General features: G+C 32.4%; 2 protein-coding genes and 1 long non-coding RNA gene across 3 annotated transcripts; 2 read left to right on the top strand and 1 right to left on the bottom strand.

The window, feature by feature from the left end:
* Positions 1 to 227: 227 nt before the first annotated feature.
* Positions 228 to 1,400, top strand: LOC122859599 (UMP-CMP kinase-like). The gene is made up of 3 exons (XM_044163292.1): positions 228 to 351; positions 440 to 777; positions 871 to 1,400. The coding sequence occupies exons 1-3, from the start codon at positions 321 to 323 to the stop codon at positions 1,159 to 1,161; spliced, it is 660 nt and encodes a 219-aa protein (XP_044019227.1). The 5' UTR covers positions 228 to 320; the 3' UTR covers positions 1,162 to 1,400.
* Positions 1,401 to 7,178: 5,778 nt separating this feature from the next.
* LOC122859588 lies at positions 7,179 to 12,378 on the bottom strand. Its single transcript, XM_044163271.1, has 4 exons — positions 11,047 to 12,378; positions 10,655 to 10,972; positions 9,622 to 10,574; positions 7,179 to 9,508 (listed from the first exon to the last, which is right to left on the bottom strand). Exons 1-4 carry the CDS (start codon positions 11,794 to 11,796, stop codon positions 8,038 to 8,040), a joined length of 3,492 nt encoding a protein of 1,163 aa, XP_044019206.1. The 5' UTR covers positions 11,797 to 12,378; the 3' UTR covers positions 7,179 to 8,037.
* A 6,114-nt stretch (positions 12,379 to 18,492) lies between these two features.
* LOC122859609 lies at positions 18,493 to 19,157 on the top strand. Its single transcript, XR_006374371.1, has 3 exons — positions 18,493 to 18,653; positions 18,779 to 18,889; positions 18,954 to 19,157. It is a non-coding gene; the product is annotated as an uncharacterized LOC122859609 (long non-coding RNA).
* The last annotated feature ends 3,302 nt before the right edge of the window (positions 19,158 to 22,459 follow it).

The following is a 22,459-nucleotide window of genomic DNA, read 5'->3' as shown; positions in this document are numbered from 1 at the left end:
ATAAAAAAAATTTTTACAAGCGCCATCAGCGGCGCTAAATTGTAAAGTACCCAGTAATGAACTGCAATTACCCGTATTCACAGGGCATTACAATTTAGGGCTTGTTTCATCCACCGGTGGCGCTTGTGGAGCTTTTATATGTAAAATCTATATAAAAAAAATTTTATAAGCGCCATCAGTGGCAAAAAGAAGCTCTAAATTGTATAAAATTTGCCCTGAGAATACGGGTGCCGCTCGGGCACTCGTAGTAAATACTTAAATAGTCGTCGCTGCCTTGCAAGTTGCAAGTTGCAACATGCCTTAATAGATTACTCAATACTATGCTTATGTCAAACATATTTCGTGTATCAGGTACTTTATAGATAGTCTCGATTAGTGAAATCACTCATTAAATTTTATTCATAGCAATTGCAATTCTTATTAAACGTCTAATTTACAGAATTTAGTCGTTTGTTATTTTTGAAAATGCAAAAACCAGAAGTTATATTTGTACTTGGAGGACCCGGTGCCGGAAAAGGTACGACCTGTCAAGATATCGTCAATAAAACAAATTGTATACATTTATCAGCTGGTGATTTACTTCGTGAAGAGCGTACTAAGCCTGACTCAGAGTTTGGTGATTTAATTGAAGGTCATATAAAAAATGGCACAATTGTTCCAGTCGAAATTACATGTAGCCTATTGAATCGAGCAATGCAAAATTCATCATCTCCTGATAAACATTTTTTAATCGATGGATTTCCTAGAAACCAAGACAACCTTGAAGGTTGGACTAAAGTAAGGTTTATTCTATTGATTAAATATAGCAAAATTGGAATCTATGTCATTATTGTTTTTATTTAGTGAATTTATATTTTTTAATTATTGTAGGAAATGTCTGACAAAGCTATAGTCCGAGGTGTTATTTATTTGGAGTGTAGTCAAGAAGTGTGTACACAGCGTTGTATTCATCGCGGACTGAAAGGAAGTGGTCGAAGTGATGATAATGCAGTGTCATTGATAAAACGTCACGAAACATTTATATCTGATACAATACCAATCATCAGATTCTATGAAAATAATGGACTTCTATGGAAATTCAATTCTATGAGAGCTCCGAAAGAAGTATTTGCTGATGTTTATTCTAAACTGCAAGATATTGGTTGGATAAAGAAAGAATAGTTCATTTTAAAGTGTTTCCGGAAATAGGCTTATGGCAAAATTGTGCTAACGCTATTATTTGTTTTTCGGATTTCAAGTGCTACCTTTATTGAATTTTTACTTATTTACAAACATTCCGTGATATAGAATTTTTTATCGCATGCTTAATAGGTTTACGTCTGAACCATGTAAAGGAGATGTAGTATATGTTACATCGTTATCAATGAAATAAAGTTTGAAATATCCGCATTCAAAAGTTATTGATTGAAACTTATTTTTTTTTTATAATTTTGATTAGTAAAACGATGGTTTTTTTTGAAACTTTACTTGTGATTATTCCGATATTAATACTCTTATATTGCTAGCATGGAGTTTAAGGGATTACCTCGGCCAAATTTTGCGGTATAGGAGAGGGGATAAAGCCTATGTTTAATACATTGGTCTGAAAGCCATTGCCAACCTCAAAAAGATGAATTTTTTATTTTTTTTTTTCGATGAAACAATAGTTTTTTGAAATAATTTTTGTATAATAACCTAATATTATTAATCCCTGAAATATAATTGATCAACTTTTATTTTTTTAAACATTTATTCAATAGTTAAAAAAAATGTGTAAATCGTGAAACACCGCAAAAAAAAAAAAACAGTTGGTTGTACTGAGAGTGCGGTTGTGTTAGTGTATGATATAGCTGCTGTGGCAGTATGTGTGTATCAATGTGGGATTTATTACTGGCGTTTTTAAACCTACGCGCCACAACATGGCGGATCACTATTCGGTGTTGCCAAGCGTACATTAGAATATAGTAGACGTCATATATACTGCTCGATTAGATGAATTTTTTCATACTTTAATTATTAATTATAAAAAAACTAAGCTCCAAACCTCTTCAATTTTTTTTCCATACGTTTTGTTTTGTTTCACTTCATAGCCCAATAGGTTTTTTTTCACGATGTCATTATTTCGATTAAAGATATCGGTATTTTAATGGACTTTTTTTTGACAAAAATCGTATTCTCCATAAGAGCCCATGTTAAAAGTTGTCAACTTTGAAAATTAATAAAAAAATAACGAGCTTCCAAACAATTACCAAAAAATTACATAAAATGTATCAGTATTTCAAGAATCTACTGTAAAAATTTCAAAGCATTCTCATTATTAGTGACTGGCCGAGGTAATCCCTTAATTCACCTCCATGATTGCTAGCAAAGCTTGATTTTTTCTCCAGAGGCAACGGTGCAGACTCTATCGTCTTCCTTGTCGTATATTGACCGCAAGAAGACTAGAGACCTCTGAATACGGGTGCAGCACCCGTATTCAGAGGATGTTCTCATTAGGGCTTTTTTTTTCCGATGGCGGCGCTTGTGAACTTTTTATATAGATTTTACATAGAAAAGCTTCACAAGCGCCACCATCGGAAAAAAAACGCCCTAATGAGAACATCCTCTGAATACGGGTGCAGCACCCGCAGTCCAATTCACAGGGCATTACAATTTAGGGCTTTTTTCACCACTCACGGCGCTTCCCTGGTGGAAAAATCTGTCAGATTCTACTAGATTCTGTCAGGTATCGCCAGTCAAATACTCGACTTTCAACAGTCTGCCAGATTCTGTCAGATTCATCCAGATTCTGTCAGATTTTGCCAGCCAAATACTCGATCTTAACAGTCTGCTACACTGTAAAAATTTTTAGTTGAAATTATGACAAAAATTTCTGCAAAATAGAAATTTTTGTCTAGGAAAAAAAAACATTTGAAAGAAATAAAAAACGGTTTGATTAAAGAAAAAAATATGTTTTCTTTGAAAACCTTGACTATATACTTTTTAGGTTCAATTCGAGTATTAGAAACATCAAATACAGTAAAAATAAATTTATTTCAAACGACTAATATCCTTCATTTTAAACAATTCGGAATATTTTGCTTTATAACATACTTGGTTTTATTCATAACAATATTGTCTACATTTTAGACAATGCCGTCTTGCTTTATAACAGATTTGGTTTGTAGTAAAACAAAATTGTTTAAATTTTAGACAATATTACGTCTTGCCTTATAACAGATTTTGTTTCCCTGACAACAAAATTGTCTAAATTTTAGACAATATTACGTCTTGCTTTATAACAAATTTGATTTTTATTAAAACGAAATTGTCTAAATTTTAGACACTATTGCGTCTCGCTTTATAACAGGTTTGGTTTCATTATCAACAAAATTGTCTAAATTTTAGACAATGTCGTCTTGCTCCATAAATGATTTGGTTCTATTCAAAACAAAATTGTCTAAATTTTAGACAATATTACGTCTTGCTTTATAACAAATTTGATTTTTATTAAAACGAAATTGTCTAAATTTTAGACACTATTGCGTCTTGCTTTATAACATGTTTGGTTTCATTGTCAGCAAAATTGTCTAAATTTTAGACACCCGAGGAACGAAATTTATATATAACTTTATATAATTGTATGAAATTTTATAAATTTGTAAAAAATTATATACGGTTTTATATTGCCACTTGATTTATAAAGCTATATATAACATGTTGTATAAAACTTTATATAACTATATAAAACTTCATACAATTGTATAAAGTTTTATATAAAGATCAATAACTATTACTCTTATAAAATTTTATACAAGTGTATAATTATTACCCATGTCTAAATATTTATAATTGACCATAAATGAATAGTTTTTTCAATAAAACGAATTTGACATTAACAAATAATTATATACATAATAATTATTACATAATAATTATTACATAATAATTTAACAAATCAAATTAAGACACCTAACATTTTGTTTCTTTAAGGATTTAAAATTTGTTCAATAAAATATAATTAAATATTTATTTTATTACAAAAGTTCGCAAATTTATTCTATGTTAGCCAACGTGTGCTTTAAGTTTACAAAAATCACATTGTTAATATAATCTTGCGATGGCCACGCGGGCTAAGATATGCGTTTAGAAATTAGAACATAGTAGGTTCACTGAAATATAATAAAACTGGAACGTGAACTCCTATGCTTAGCCAATGCACGGAGTGTCGCTAGAGATAGCAATATATTGGATGGCTTTCCCTCTCACTCACGCATGCGCACATTAAATCTTGTACAGTCAACGTCAAAACAAACTAGTACTACACGATATAAAAGTTACATTATATTTCAGTACAGTCTCAACCAACTTTAGTTGACGTGACTGTACCGACAAGGACAAAAGCCCATCCATTGAATCTCTCTCTCGGCGACGCTAAGTTCGGCTTCCAGTTTTATTATATTTCAGCACCCGTATTCACAGGGAAAATTTTATACAATTTAGGGCTTTTTTTGGCCACTGATGGCGCTTGTCAAATTTTTTTTACATAGATTTCACATACAAAAGCTCACAAGCGCTGCCAGTGGAGGAAAAAAGCCCTAAATTGTAATGCCCTGTGAATACGGCACCCGTATTCACAGGGAAAATTTTATACAATTTAGGGCTTTTTTTGGCCACTGATGGCGCTTGTCAAATTTTTTTTACATAGATTTCACATACAAAAGCTCACAAGCGCTGCCAGTGGAGGAAAAAAGCCCTAAATTGTAATGCCCTGTGAATTGGACTGCCGGTGCAGTGGTCGACAGTCAATAAGAATGTTCAAAATGGCGTCAGAGGTATCTTACAGTTTCTTACAGTATCTTACTGTAAGTGTATGAAACTTCAAAAATCGACCATTTACCCATCACTGTGTATTTCTAGTCTTCTTGAAAACGGCAAGATTACGATATCCGTGGCGACAAAATGTTATGACTGAAATTAGAACGTCTTTTCGAGAGAAAAATAATGGCCGCGACAGAATTTCGATATCTCGAATACTTTTTGAGATATCGAGAGCCCAAGATATCGAACTTTTTTTTTTTGTTATTTTTTTTTTAAATAAATGGTATATAAAATAATTACTTTCAAGATCGTTTTTGGTAGTATTTTTCACGAGGAATAAGATGGATTAAACAGCAATATCGTATCTTTAATATTTTTCGAGATATTGAGCTTTAAAAGTGAAAAATATCGAAATTTGTTACTAATTTTTTATCATTTTGCTATTTTTCACTATAAATAAATTTTAAAAAAAATAAATTTATGAATGATTTTAGTAGTATTTTTTACGAGGAAAACAATGGTGATAATAGAAATTCAAGTGAAAAATTAAGCTGGTAAAATTATGTAGGTATTGTATGTTTGGCTGAAATTGAGACTACGTGAAATATCTAGCTAAGGAAAAGATGTAGCTAAGTGAAAAATTAAGCTGGTAAAATTATGTAGGTATTGTGTGTTTGGCTAAAATTGAGACTACGTGAAATATCTAGCTAAGGAAAAAATGTAGCTAAGTAAAATATTTAGCTGAGTGAAAAATTAAGCTTGTAAAATTATGTAGGTATTGTGTGTTTGGCTAAAATTGAGACTACGTGAAATATCTAGCTAAGGAAAAAATGTAGCTAAGTAAAATATTTAGCTGAGTGAAAAATTAAGCTGGTAAAATTATGTAGGTATTGTGTGTTTGGCTAAAATTGAGACTACGTAAAATATCTAGCTAAGTGAAATATTTAGCTAAGTAAAAGATGTAGCTAAAATTTAAGCTACGTAAAAAATGTAGCACTTAATCATTTTTCTTTATCCAAGTCCAAATATAACTATGAAATCTAGTTTTTTCTGGTGACATTTCGTTATTTTATAAATATATCGATATTTTGAATTTTCAATAATTTATATTTCAAAAACTATTAAAGATATTGAATTTCTATTATCACCATTATTTTCCTCGTAAAAAATACTACTAAAATCATTCATAAATTTATTTTTTTTTAAATTTATTTATAGTGAAAAATAGCAAAATAATAAAAAATTAGTAAAAAATTTCGATATTTTTCACCTTTAAAGCTTAATATCTCGCAAAATATTGAAGATACGATAATGCTGTTTAATCCATATTATTCCTCGTAAAAAATACTACTAAAATCGATCTTAAGGGAGTACTTCCATCGATTAGTTTTCTTACAATTTTTCTAATTTTTGGATATATAAATCTTGAAATTCCCCTGCATCTAATGATCTTAACTTTGTGATGATGAACAATCTAGTATTAGAGATAATTGAGTCTAAACAGGTGAACTTTTTACGTGGTTTAACATTGCAGGTATAGGATTTTTTTTTAATTTTTTTATATTTTTAGTTCTAACAAAAAAACGGTTCTTACAAATTTGATAAAAAATTAATATGTCAAAATTGATATAATTTAGAAAATTTTGGAAAAAAAATTAAACGCTTGAACTTTCTAGAATCAGAGATATTGTTAGTTAAAGTTTGCAATATTTATCAATATTTGACATGAACGTGAGGCCGAGTGTATCCGAGTGGCAATGATGCGTCGCGCGCAACTCTCCACGTATTTTATATATCACACACATACATACAAACATCTAGATGAAAATAAACTATAATTTTATTGAATTAAAATTTCCAATTATTTTTAAACAAATTGATTATATTAACTAATGAAATAAATAATCAAATGCATATTCCAATATTGATAATCTCAATTTACAACTAAATAAACAGCTGTCACAACAAGCATCATAGATTCTCACAAACACAAGTACACATTAATCCGAGCGTTTTCCCGAACACAACTTGGCTGTGATTGGCTGGGATTTGTACAGTATCAGGCAAAAATTTCGGGCTCCGATATAGACTTTTTGTTGCAATTAACACTACGCTTTTTCCTAAACTTTCTATTTGGATTATGTTAAAAGTACTCCCTTAAAGTTAATTTTTTTATATACCATTTATTTATAAAAAAAATAACAAAAAAAAAAATTTCGATATCTTAGGCCCTCGAAAAGTATTCGAGATATCGAAATTCTGTCGCGGCCATTATTATTCTCTCGAAAAGACGTTCTAATTTCAGCTGTCATATTTTGTCGCCACGGATATCGTAATATTGCCTTGAAAACCAATAAAAAAACAACAAAGTGAAATGAGTTGGCTAACCAAAATTTGCTTGATACGATCAAAGTGCTGAACAATATTTTGCTAATTGTATTGTTTTGTTAATAAAATTTTTGAATTAAAGAATATTTGGTTATCAGGTTTATATAGACTAGAATTTAGGTACTTGCATTAGCTGTTGCCCGCACGTCCTCTACACTGGAACAGGGAGACAATGCCGCAAGTCAAATTTTGCCCTGTGAATTGGACTGTGTGACTTTGCAGTTATATCACATATGAACTCATATAAACAATAACTCAGGAAAAATGGAGAAACAGTGGATCTAGCAATGGCAAACTCAAACGATATTTGGGATTTTTTTTGTCTATATTTATTTTATAAGCTATGATTTACTTCAACTTAATAACAATATTAATATTATTACTAATATATTCTGTCTATGCCAACAAATAAAAACCAAACTGTTTTGTAATCCTGAAATCATTGGATGCCTAGTTTATATACACTAGATATGAATATATATTTAATGTATATATTCTAAATATACTCATTAATAACTTTAAACTTGAATGCACATTACAAGATTTAATGTCAAGAAGATCAATCAAGCGATAAATTTTATCAAAGTATTTTTGCCATTCACCAAAACAATATGCAGACTCTTATATATTCGTTTTCCTAAATATTTGATACATGAAATGTTTCATTTTACTAAGTATAAGAAATATACATATACATTTTTGTACACGTAAACTTTTTGAGACCGCATAGAGCTTTTTACAATTTCATTTCAGTTTTTGAAATGCGAATGAAGTGCTTTATATTATCACACGAAAAACATATGGAATATTTACATGCTGTTGAAGATTGCTCCACAAAATTGCAATGTTTGATTGAACATAACTGTTTCTTTACCACGTATTCGTGCCTCGTCCTCTCCCTCTAAAACCACTGGCCCCGCCACTGAAATTTCCGCTGCCCCAAAATAGACTCCCTCGATTATTTCCTCGTGACATATAATTTACGGTAGGTGGACCACGAGATCCTCTATCAGTCCACGACACTCGAGGTGAACCCCTGAAGTTTCCTCTGCCGTGTGGCTGAAGCACACTACCTCGCCTAGGAGAACAAATGCTTCCTGTAACGGGGGACGACAATCTCGGTCGAAAATTCGGACTGGTAACATGTTGATTTTCATAATCATAAATAATCACAGGATGTAATTCATTCGTTGCAAGAAGACTTGGAAAAGAAGGCCCATTTTGCAAAAGTGATCGTGTTTTAGATGGTAAACAAACGTTCTCATCTTTTTGATCTGTAATGTCTCCATTTGTCGATTGTCTTGTCAACTCGTTGTCCCCTGTTGTTTTCCCCGAGTTCATTAGTGCCTCAAAATGTTCTGAGAGGTTCTGCGACGGTTCCTCAGCCTGTGCAGCAGAATTTTCTTGAAAACGATCTTCACATGCAATCTCTTTAGAGTTTACAAGAACTTTAAGTTCCGGGATTTGTTCATCAGTTTCGAAGTTTTCTGTATCAACATTTTCGGATTTTTCCGATTCAGTTTCATTTATAATCTTGTTTTGAATCAGAATTTCATCTAAGGTGCTGTCTGGCATTATCGGTATGCCATTATCATCGTATATGACACAGGTTTCTGGTGGTTGCAAAAATGTTGCTTGATTACTTGTAATATTTTCTGCATTATTTTCCAGTTGATCTTGCCGTCGATACCGACGACTGTTGCAATTTTCATTAAATCGATCACGACGATTTCGAAGGAATCTTCCTCGTCCCCGATGAAAAACCGTAGTTTCTCGATGATGATGGTGATGATGATGCTGTTGCTGCAGATGTAGATGTTCTTGGGATTGTAAATATCTACTTGGAGCTGTTAATTCATCATGAAATTTTTTTCCAGAAGTTCTTGATTGTTGTTGATTGTTCGAAAAGTCATAAATTTCTGGATGATGGAATTCTGGTGGAACGGAAAATTCTGATGTGAAGGCTGGTTGATTTTTCATGAACGCTGATGATGAAATATCAGGTCGGAAATTTTCTTGATCTGTAGGAAGTTCTTGGTTGTTCTGTCGAAAGTCATCCCGGTTAGGGGCAAAATCCGACTGCGAGTGTTGACAAGGTTGTAATGAAAGTGGTGGAAACGACTCTTGTACATTATTAGAGATTTGTCCATGATTAACCGATACAACGTTCATCTCTAAATCCATCTGACGTGAAGTTTGTTGAGAAACACCTGCACGCATATCTTTGTCCTGAGATCTAAGATCAACCAGAATACGGCTTTTTTGTTTAACGCCGTCGGTTTCATCATCAGACATTTCCATATCCACACTTTCAACAATATCACCGAGTTGAACCGGTCGTCTAATAACAAAAACATTTAGGAAACAAAAAAGAAAAAACAAGTAAAATAATAATTAGTATTTTTTCTATAATCGAATCGATAGAAAATAATATAGATTATAGAAAGTTTTTACCTATAGTCTTGATCAGTAATAGTCCACAAAGTATTAATATTCGATTCAGGAGCTTCGTTTGTATTTGCTGCATTGTTGGCTGGACTTCCAGTCAAACTGATTAAATTTCGATGATCAACATCAGCCCCTTTCATTAGACGATGTGGTAACTGGTCTTCCGACGGTACTGGTATAAGAATAACTCGGTGATCAACATCAGCTGCACCTTTTAAAACTTCGTCTTCCGTTTGAGAATCATTGTACTGCACAGGCTTACAAAAACTTGATTTTTCATAAATTGGAGGTGAATCAGGAGTTTCAGATAAGCAACTTTCTCGTTGAATTCCATTTGACCAATTTTCATCATTCCTAGATTCCCAACAATCATGCTCGACATTTTCTGAAGACCATGAAGAATTTAAGTTTTTTCCTTCGTTTATTGATGTCCACGTTGGAAATTTCGGCGGAAGCTTGTTATAACATCCATCATTATCTAAAAAAATTGGCGGTGGAAGAGGTGGAGGCGGCAATGGATTATTTGTGTTCGGGCTGGATTTCTCGAAAGGCATTATATTGTTTTGGTTATTCTCATTCGAGTACGATAATAGTACATGTGATAATGGTGCACTGTGACTCGTAAGATTTTTTATAGCAGTGTGAGATAAGCCATGAACGGCCATAATTCGGGATGTTGTAGTGGAGTTATTTATTTGAGTAGAAGGTAATAATTGTGAGTAATCTGGTCGTTGTGGTGATTCTATTCGTGGCTCAGGTACGTCAAGACCTAGACCAGGAATCCCGCTCGATAACTGCGCCGTATCTGTAGTTGAAAATACATTTTTAATAAAATTAGAGTTGAATTCTTCGCCTCCGTTTGTCTTTGATGGCCTCATATTAATTACTTCGATGGGCATAGCCTTGTTGTAAGTCCGATCACTGATCGGGGTCACAGAATGGTTTGAAAATAAATTTCTCTGTAAAAAATTTAATATTAAGGTTTTTTAGTATGCAAATTTAAAATATGAATATAAAAACAATCAGTTTGTATTCTTACCATATCAAAATCAACATTCGTGCCCATAAATGAAGAAAAATTACTGGTAAAATCTGTTGAATTATTTTTTTCCAATATATCCGGTGGTGGTACTGGCATAGGCTCATAATCTTGACTGTAAGAACCATACATCAATGGTGGTGCAATTTCGATTGCTGAGCTCTGATTATGATCTTCATCTGGAAGTTCAATGTCACTATCAGGACTCGGTGAAGGTGCATTGATATCTGGCGATGGGATCGGTGATGACAATGTGGGCAATAACTCATCAAGTTTTTTTTTTAAGGTTTTTACACGACTTCCAAAATTTCGATAAGCCTAAAAAAAGGAAATGTTTGTATAAGTATAACAACAGGAAAAAAACTGAAGTAACACTTGATATTGACACGTACGTTTGTTACAATTTTCACTTCACTTCGCTGTGTTTCATAATATTGGTCAGCTTGTTCTAATAAATCCAAAACTTGGATTCTTTCGCGAATTTCTGACTCTAGAGCACATATATAGTTTTCAACATTCTTAACAGCCAAATCAACTTCTTTTTCTGCTTTCTTAACTTTTCGACGATCTTTTAATGACACGCAGAGTTCTTCAGAATTGTCAATATCAATATTATTATCACGCATTTCTTGTAATCTTAAGTCTGTTGTTTGCTCTAGAGCGGAGCATGAGCGCATTGTTGATATGAGAAAAGTTGGCTGAAATTCTTCAAGAGCATTTGTTGGTTGTAATTCTACTTTTTTTTTCGGAGCTGCCGAAATTAAGCCAGATAAGTCTGTGAGAAATTCCTCATCATAAACTTGACGTTGATCCCATATTTTGAAAATACGTAATATTCGGTGCTTAACTTTTTCATCTCGGACTAAGGTTGTTGCTCTTTGTAATGTGGTTCCCCATGATTCAACAAATTCATAATTTTTCCTTTTTGAATATTGAATGACATCATTAGCAAGGTAGAAAAGAGTCAATCTGTGCTCAACTTTAACTTTTCTTAAAACTTGTAACCAAGTCGCTACAATTTTCTTATGATGTATTCGCCTTTCAAGGCACCACGATGAGAGACTTTGGATCGATTCTTGAGAATCTTTGAGGCCATGAAGCCGCTTCTCAAATTGTTCCGAGTCAAATTCTGAAGACGCCATATCTTCAAACTTTTTTATAATTTTAACCTCCTCAAATCATTAATTGAAAAATAACTTGACCTTTTGTCGATGGACATATAATATCATACAACTATGAATAATATTGAGTCATTATAATTATTATTCAAAAATACTTATTTTGACAGAAATATGGCCTAATGTTTTTGTGTAAAACCAACTAAAAATTTTTAGAAGTTATAAAGGCAATTTAAAATCATCAAGAGCTAAAAATTTCAATCTGGCTTACTTTGGAATTTATTTTTAATCGAAGAAGAGTGAGATAACTTAATTGTCATGATATTGTTAAATGCATGCTATGGAATTATTGTTTGGGAAAACGTCGTGTGCAAGTAATTAACCATAATATAACTTAGAGTTCGCTTCGATCAGATAAGAAAATAAAAGTTAGTTATAAACAATTAAAACACGTTCCACAATTCTCTATATTTACGAATATCTCAAATGTGTTGTTTAGTTCACTTTATTCAATCACATTGACAGCGTTTGATTGATACAATTTTGAGGATACAAGATCAGCCATTTTTTGCAAAGACCAAAACATGAGCTCGCGACTAATCCCCAGCACCCGTATTCAGAGGATGTTCTCATTAGGGCGTTTTTTTTCCGATGGTGGCGCTTGTGAAGCTTTTCTATGTAAAATCTATATAAAAAGTTCACAAGTGCCGCCATCGGAAAAAAAAAGCCCTAATGAGAACATCCTCTGAATACGGGTGCAGCGTTTGTGGAGCTTTTCTATGTGATATCTATATAAAAAAAATTTTGTCAAGCGCCATCAGCGGAAAAAAAAAGCCTTAATGAGAACATCCTCTGAATACGGGTGCAGTGATGGGTAATTCGACGATTTTCGGGGTATCATACAATCATACGTATGATACTACATAAAATGTATGATAGTTGAAACTGCCCTCTTTTTTTATAAAATGAACTCAATGATTTATTAAACTCTCACTCACACCGCTGTACACAGCTGTCAAACTGTTTTTTTTTTATTACACGATAAATAATAAATAAATTCATCAACGTGTATAAAAAATTTTATTAGAATTAAAACATTATACGAGAAAATAATTTAACAGTTAACATTATGACTTTTTTAAAAAATTCGCTCAGGAGCTTGCCTGCAGTCTAATTCACAGGGCAAATTTTTTACAATTTAGAGCTTTTTTTGCCGCTGATGGCGCTTAAAAAAATTTTTTTTATATAGATTTTACATACAAAAGCTTTACAAGCGCCGTAAGTGGTGAAAAAAAGCCCTAAATTGTATTGCCCTGTGAATTGGGCTTGCGGCCTGCAGCGCCATGTCTCAATCCTCGGGAATCAGAAAACACTGTAAATGAAAAAGTCCTTCTGACATAATATTGCGATTCCATCTATTGTGAGCTAGAACAAGTTGCCGCCGTAATGTTTTAGCCGACTAGCGGATCTTTCCAAATTCTGAAGTGTAAGCTTCGTAAATGAACTTTTCTTAAGTTGGGCCGAACTCTTAAAAATAGAAATTATTAATTAACGTATATAATTATCATTCATAAATTAGATTAGGACGAATTTAAAGATTTCGAATATTGTTGTTTGCATTATATTGAAAATGATAAACATTTTTTTGCCGTTTACTGAATTCTACTAAAAAAAAATTATGTTTCATGTGAGTTGATAATATTTACTAAAAATATTATTAGATAAAAGTATAATTTTTTTTTGTTCATATATTTGGAAAATATATGATATTATCACACTAAACTTTTGATTCTCTTAATACGAGTTGGTGATAAAAGCGAATTTTATTCTACAACTTTTTATCATTTTAATAAATATTGATGAAGAATTAAATGCCACTTTATAAACGATAATAAAATAGAATTCTGAATTTGCATTTAACAACCAAATAGTTATGTGTCCGCAAATATTGTTTCAATAAAATTAATATTCTATTTCTACACCAATTTTCGAAAATAGGAAGCTGTTATTTTTGTGCACAATCAAAAAAAGTTAATCCGAATAAACAATTCTATAAAAATGCTATGGAACTTTTTAAGCATCGTATAATTGTACCTTAGGCCTATTGTATTGTTACACCAATTTTATAGCCATACGACACTGAAAATCATCTCTCACCCTGAGTCGTTAAAGTTTTCAATCTTAAGAATAAACAATAGTCAAAAGTGAAAATAATATAATCAGATTATTGACCGCTTGTGTGCATGCAACGTTAATACAAATATGTACATAATGGTTTTTCATTAAACGGTTCTCTACAAAATCCAAAGTGTGAAAATCCTGATTCATCCGCCGTATGATTTATCACCCAAAAAATACCGTCGATGAGGCAGAAATTTTAGGCGTACAGTTTTTCTACGATTAGTATGTTATTATTATTATTGTTGTTGTTGTATTATTATTATACATAGCCTTAAATTGTAAATAAAAAATTTTTTATGTTATAAATAATAACAAACATAAATTTTAAATAAATGTGAATGGTGTCGCCATCTTGTGCCAAAAGAGTTAGTAAAACAGGGCCCTATTTATCGATTAATTTTGCGGATGAATCAGGATTTCTAGTATTTCGTTTTAATAACAAATGCAAATCTGAGCATTGTAAAATCTAGTGTTACATAATTATGATGGAATCATCACTAGAGTTTTATTAAATTTCAGAAACTCTATAATGGTTAATATATTCGAACGGAGAAAATACATTGCGAAAAATATAGAACAAATGAATATATGATTAGACAATAAAGATACAACTTCAGAAAGCTATTGAGCGGCTTAGCTGATTGAATCTGAAAACAGAAAGAGGTTGTAAAATAATATACATAGATTATTATTCGGCTATATCAATCAAACGGACAATAATATTAATATAGAAAAGTAGAATTAGCTATATATACATTTGAATAAAATCGTTTTGGCTCATTCGTACTAGCGGAATTTGATAATAAGAGTACTCTATGTATATGGATGAACCAATTTTTACGATAGATTTTACCGTTGATTATTTGTTGTCTGTAATCTATTTCTACATATAAATATAAGACGGATTATTTTTCAGACGATGAATAGACACAAACTCATAGACACAAACTCGTAAAAAATTACTAGTGATTTTTATCGTATTCGGTATAATTATTGAATATTATTTTTCGTTAAAAGGTGACTCATATATTATGATAAATATCGTAATAACATGAATTTAAAAAATTAAAAAATTAAAATATGCTAATTAATAGAAATACATAGTGTCATAAATTTATTATTACAAAATACGAGAAAATAAAAAAAAATATATCATCGAAAATTATAACTCTTAAACATAATAAATATATCTTATTTATCATTCATCTTGTGGCATAACATTATATCGGATAAAAGCAAAATAGTTTAATATGTAATTAGGAAAAGTTGATTTACGTAAAGTATTCAAGTCGGACATAGTGCCAACTGGATATTTACCAACATTCAATATCCCTATTACGGACTAAATGAGCTGAAAGAGACTTTATTTTTTGGATGTTCACCCTGAACGGTGTAACCGAAACTAGCGCTCCGGGCCGCAAGCCGTGAATTGGACTGCTGGAATATATTAGAGTGGGTATAAGCTAATATATTCAGGTATATGTAAGCTTATACCCACTCTAGAATATATTAAAGTATGCCAATATGATGAAGGAGGTCAACTTGGCAAATAGGTCTCCCGGATTAATATAATACGTTTCTCATAAAAAACGACAGGGAAAATATATTTGTGATATTGAGTGATGTTAAATTATCCGTGTGATTATAATCTCATAATTACTGTATTTATTATTTTTTTTTTGCAAGCTAATGAAACTATCTCTTTTCCTGGCATTTCATGATGTTCCTAAGAACCTGTCAAAACGCTCCTTGCCCACATATCATGTCTATTATCTCATTTTTTTATTGTAATTTTTGAAATTATTCAAATAAAATACAAACAATCATTTTTCGTTAGTTGATTTATTAATGAATATTAATAAATTCTTGAGATTACATATTAGGTGTGTTCGTTCACTATTCACACCGAGCGTATGCACGGAGCGTATGCAAGGAAGCGCTAGAGTTTTGCGGTCATTTGAAGAAACTTTAGTAACTAAAATTTACTAAAACATTCGTTATTTTCAGTCATTGTGTTTATTTAGTTAATTTAATAATTTTTTCTCAGACGCAAGAACAAATTACCAATTAATAATAATGAAAGAGAGCGAAAGAACTGGAAAAAACGAATAGCAATAAATAAATAGTAAATTTTAGTTACTACAGTTTCTTCAAATGACCGCAAAACGCTAGCGCTTCCTTGCATACGCTCCGTGCATACGCTCGGTGTGAAAAGTGAACGAACACACCTCTTATGTTGGATGTTGACATATTGTTTTTGGGCGCCAAATATGTGTACAATGGCGGATAGGCAAAATGGCGTCAGTACAAAGGTTTAAAAAGTTAAATGTAGAGGCGCTCTTAATGTATGATACATAGAGTGGGTATATGCTTATACCCACTCTAATGATACATGGCGTATGATAATGGAGATGTATCATACTGTATGATACAGTGTATGATACTGCTGTATGATACAACGGTATCATACCCAGTGTTGGGTAAATGGTCGATTTTTGGGTTTAATACTTTCATACCGGTATGAAAGTATTAAACCGGTATAATACCGGTATGAAAGTATGAAAGTATGAAACTCAGGAACGCCCCCTATGGCATCAAAATTGTCTACCATACCAGCATAAAACTCTCGAATGTCAAATTTTTTGTTGATATATTAATAGATGTATTACAGAATAAACAAATAATATGAACAATATTTGATTATAAAAACAACAACAGTAATGTATTTTAATTTATTTGAACAGATAATAAGCTATTGACAAATGGCTAAGAAACGGATGTAGCTTTCCTGTTAATTTCTAAAGAATTAATTCAGCCAAAGTAATTAACATCCTTTCCTTAGCTACCATTTTTCCCATAGCTTTTTATTATAATTTAAATAAATAAATGGTCATAGGAAAAATGGTAGCTAAGGAAAGGAAGTTGTCACATGTTAATTCATACGAAATTAATTTTGCCAAAGAAATTAACATGCAGGCACATCCTTTCCTAACTACCGTTTTTCTATGACCATTTATTTATTTAAATAAATAGCTATAGGAAAATGGTAGTTAAGAAAAGGAAGTTGTCACATGTTAATTTTACGAAATTAATTTTGCCAGAGAATTAACATGCACAACATCCTTTCCTTGGATAATATTTTTCCATAGCTCTTTATTTATTTAAATAAATAAATGGTCATAAGAAAATGGTAGCTAAGGAAGTTGTCACATGTTAATTCATACGAAATTAATTTTGCCAAAATTAACATGCAGGCAACATCCTTTCCCTCAGCTACCATTTTCCTATGACCATTTTTATTTAAATAAATAAAGAGCTATGAAAAAATATTATCCAAGAAAGGATGTTGCCTGCATGTTAATTTCTCTGTCAAAATAATTTCGTATAATTAACATGTGATAACTTCCTCCTTAGCTACCATTTTCCTTATAGCTTTTATTTGTTTAAATTAATAATATGGAAAAGTATTAGCTACGGAGGATGTTGCCTGCATATTAATTTATTTGGCTAAATTAATATTTTATGAATTAACATGTAAACAACATTCTGTCCATAGACATTTTTCCAATAGGTTTTTACATAAATAAAAAAGTAAAAAACTATGGAAAAAATAACTAAGGAAGGGTGTTGCCACATATTGATTTATAAAAAATTAATTGAGCCAAAGAAATTAACAGGTAAGCTTCATCCTTTCCTTAGACATTTGTCAATAGTTTTTAATATATTCAATAAATTTATTACTACTGACAAAAGTCTGAGAAAAGGATGAAGATTATTACTATTATGCTATAATTAAAGGAATGATATTCTTAAATTTAAATTATGAGCAATTCAAAATGGTGTGTGACGTAATATACGAAAAATTCCTACAGATGGCGCTACTAACGTGGTATGAATAGAGTGGGTATAAGCACTTAAGTGCACTTATACCCACTCTAGGTATGAAAGTATGAAAGTATGAAACCTCCGCGGTATAATACCGGTATTATACCGAGGTTTACGACCGGTATGATACCGCGGTATTATACAAACCCAACACTGATCATACCTACCCAACACTGATTGGACTGCTGTGAATCGGACTGCCGGTTCGAGCTAGAGCTGTGAGTCGGTTAATAACCGCGGTTAAGGGTGCGAACTCACGACACGCAAAAGTTTGCGTTTTATCATGGCTGCCGTAATTCTAAACATGGCTGCCGGAATTTTAAACATGGCGCCTCCGTCATCCAAGCTTTGAACCCTAGATACACTGCACACACATTACACACAACTACACTTTTCAGTGATATTTTGGTAATATATAGTAATTTCTACTGATTTAAACGCGCGTGTGAATTTACCCGCTCGACAATGTCGAGCGGGTGGATTGAATCACGGAGGCGCCATGTTTAGAATTACGGCAGCCATGATAAAACGCAAACTTTTGCGTGTCGTGAGTTCGCACCCTAAAAATTTTTTGGTTTTTAACCAAAAAAGGGAGGAGCCTGCGCACAAAAATCTGCGCGTACTTCATTCTGCGTATGTATTATTTATTAATTTTCATTTTTCAACAATAAAAATATTAATTTATTATAAATAAGATTAACATTAAACATTATTTATTTGATGTCAAAAAAATATGAATAATTAAATTATGTTAACGAAAATTCAATCGTAGTGTCAACTGAAAAATTTATGAATAAAAAAAGACAGTGAAAAAGGTAAACATCATAACAACTTTTATTTTTATTGTTATTAATATTTTTTTAAACATTTTTCTAAAAAATAAGTATTATCAGTGATAAATTTCAAATAATTATATAACAATTAATATTATAATTTGCAGTTGATGGGTATGTCAAATTCAGTCCAACGAGACTTGATTATTGTAAAAAGGAAAAGTGAGGTTAAACCCAGAGTTGACAGTCTACATTTTTGTTGTTGATATGTCATATATGTAAGTAAAAAAAGGAATTAAATTTAGTCCAAAGAGATTTAATAACAGTCCATATATTTCATAGATACCAATTTTAACAATGGGTCGTTCTGAATCTGAGGTTTGGAAGGGTGCGTGAACCTGGCCTGCATAAGTCCTAGAAAAATAATCTAGGATACTCATTAGAAGCGTCTTGATTTGTACTAATTTGTACCACCATTGATTTACTTTGTACCTCAAAATTAAAGGGTCCAAGAAGGGTTAAATATTGACTTTTTTTCTAGATGACTTAGAGGGGTAAAAAAAATTGCTACTCCAAGAAGGGTATTGACTCTTAATTTGTACCACCAAGCCCGGAATTTGTATCTCAAGAATAACAACAAAAAAAAATTATTTACTCCAAAATGATAATTAACAATTGCATATCTACTTTAATTATTGAGGTACAAATTCTTATTTGATCGGTACGAATTAGCTCTTGTTCTGTTCTTTAAAATAAAAAAAAAATTATATATATTATAATTGAAATAAGTCTCTGATTTTGGACCTTTCATGAAGCTTTAAATTTTGCGCATGCGTGTCGATGCCCCGCCCTCGTTTGGTTTTAAACCGGTTATTAACCGTTAATAACAGTTATTAACCGTCAAAAAAATAAATAGCCGGCTAATTAACAGCTCTAAGTTCGAGCAGTCCAATCCACAGGGCAAATTTTTTACAATTTAGGGCTTTTTTTTGCCGTTGATGGTGCTAGTAAATTTTTTTTTTTATAGATTTCATATACAAAAACTTCACAAGCGCTGCCAGTGGAGGAAAAAAGCCCTAAATTGCATGTATTTAATACTACTATATTGCGCATCGCCTATGCTTTCCCGTAAGTGGGCTGTTCGGATTTATTACGGTGCCGACAATCTCTCTGTCGCAGTCATACTCCTCGACAAAAATTCTTTGCGCCTGTCCAAATAATCCGTTCGGTTCACACGTATACACAATGAATTGTGTGCGTTGCCGAATATTTCCGAGCTCCCACTCGAATAATAATTCGGACTTGCGCAAAAGATTTTTGTCGAGCAGTATGACTGCGACAGAGAGATTGTCTGCACCGTAATGAATCCGCACCCGTATTCACGGGGTAAAATTGTTCTCATTAGGGCTTTTTTTTCCGCTGATGATAGTAGTATTAAATATATGCTAAATTGTAATGCCCTGTGAATTGGACTGCAGTGTTGGGAAGGTATAATACCGGCGGATCATACATGGGTATAATACACCGTGGCTGTGTTCTTTGGCCAGTTTTTTTCACGCATTCTGACAGCGCAGTTGCGCAGAAGTAGAGGAATCAAGGGTCCGTTCAAAAACTCACTCGGAAGCCCGGAAGTTTATGATTGCGATCATAGAAAATTTTTGATATTTTGTCATGGTAGACATGATTTGTTTGTCCTAAATTTTTATAGGCACAAATCAATAAAATAAAATTATTAAATTATTAATAATAACTTTAAAAATACTTTTTACAAGCGTAATAAGTAACAAAAGCAAATGGCATATGCAATACGGCTGTTTTTGTTGTTTACAATATCTACAGTAACCTCTAGTTACTTTTAAGTTTATCACTATATTTTTCGTCTACTACGCAGCTTCCGGATTTCCGAGTGATTTTTGGAACGTCTCCCAAGTAAAATTTTTAAAGTATATATGTGTGCGTTACACACACTTACAAACACTTGAATACTCACGTGCTTTTTCACCTTTGCGCAAATGCGTGGTAATGATGCGCTAAAAAAAAATTGACGAAAGAACGCTGCCCGTTCGATACAGTCACGGCGTTAGGTGCTTTCTTTTAGATTACTTTCCTTAGCTACATTTTTTTGTCACCAGTTGGAATGTAACTATGGAATCTAGTTTTTTCTGTTTACAACTCATCATTATATAAAACGGTATCTCCACGCTATCAAAATGCTTGCAAGATCTTGCACGAAACAATGGAACATGTCCCATTGGCTGCGATAGTCTTGCAAGGCTTTTAAAGGCTTATTTTCACCAAAATCCTAGTAATTATCTAGTCATGAAAGATCTTGCTGCACCCGTATTCAGAGGATGTTCTCATTAGGGCTTTTTTTTCCGATGGCGGCGCTTCAAAAACTTTTTGTCAGAGTTATGTATGAAATGTATTCTATGACAAGAGAGCTCATTTTCACATATATTTAATACTAATATATTGCGCATAGGGTATGATTTTGTGCGCATTCATTACGGTGCAGACAATTTCTCTGTCGCAGTCATACGCCTCGACAAAAATTTTTTGCGCATGTCCAAATAATCCGTTCGGTTCACACGTATACACAATGAATTTATGTGCTTTGCCGAATGTTTCCAAGCTCCTACTCGAATAATAATTCGGACATGCGCAAAAGATTTTTGTCGAGCAGTATGACTGTGACAGAAGGTGCTTTCTTTTGTGTATCTATTTTTTTACACTTTAATGCGCATGATCATGCACATGCGCCTGTCATGCAAACTTGATGACAGAACAGTGGCGTCAAACAAAAAATTCTTGAAAAACAAAAATTGAAACATGGCTGATCCAGCCCCTCATGTCCTACGCTGTTGCAATCTGACTTTTTGCTGACTACGCATTCGATTGCGCATGCGTGAAAATAAACAGGAAAAAAAATAAATACACGAAAGAAAGCACCTTGTGAGATTGTCTGCACCGTAATGAATGCGCACAGCTTATTTATGGGATAGCGGTTTTTCTGAAAAACTAAAGAGAAATTGAAAATTTCATAAGAGTAAATTCCGTTTTTTTTTTTTTTTTTTACAACCAAAATGATGTAAAAAAAAAATACAATTTTGAAAAAAAAAAATTTTTTTTTTCAAAAATCGAAAAAAAATACTTCCCATCGAGTGCCCATTCTATTGAAGGGCTTAAAATACTTGTTTTGCGTCCTCGAGTATGTGATAAAAAATTCAGCAAAAAAAAATAGGGGCTTTTTGAGATATCTTGAAATTCGATGGTGGCGCCCTCAAAAATTGAAGAAAAAAAAAAAAAAGGCCAAAATCTACAACATATCAAACAATGAGTGAAATCGCAGAGGGTCAAGCCGCAAACCCTGTGGTTTGGCTAAGATCGCCACATATATATATCTATGTGAACCCCAGCTCGGCAGCATAAAATTGAGCTCTCTTGTTATAGAATACGATTCATACAGCACCCGTATTCACAGGGCATTACAATTTAGGGCTTTTTTCATCCACCGGTGGCGCTTGTGGAGCTTTTATATGTAAAATCTATATAAAAAAAATTTTATAAGCGCCATCAGTGGCAAAAAGAAGCCCTAAATTGTATAAAATTTGCCCTGAGAATACGGGTGCAGAACTCTGACAAAAAGTTTTTGAAGCGCCGCAAGCATTTCTATAGCGTAAAGACACCGCTTTCCATTTTTTCGTGCAAGATCTTTCATCACCAGATAATTACTAGAATTTTGGTGGAAATCAGCCTTTAAAAGCCTTGCAAGACTATCGCAGCCAATGGGTTATGTTCCATTTTTTCGTGCAAGATCTTGCTGCAAGAACAGCTTGCATGAGATTTCT

Source organism: Aphidius gifuensis, linkage group LG6, assembly GCF_014905175.1.
Source record: "Aphidius gifuensis isolate YNYX2018 linkage group LG6, ASM1490517v1, whole genome shotgun sequence".
Lineage (NCBI taxonomy): Eukaryota > Metazoa > Arthropoda > Insecta > Hymenoptera > Braconidae > Aphidius > Aphidius gifuensis.
This window is presented reverse-complemented; position numbering and strand designations above follow the sequence as displayed.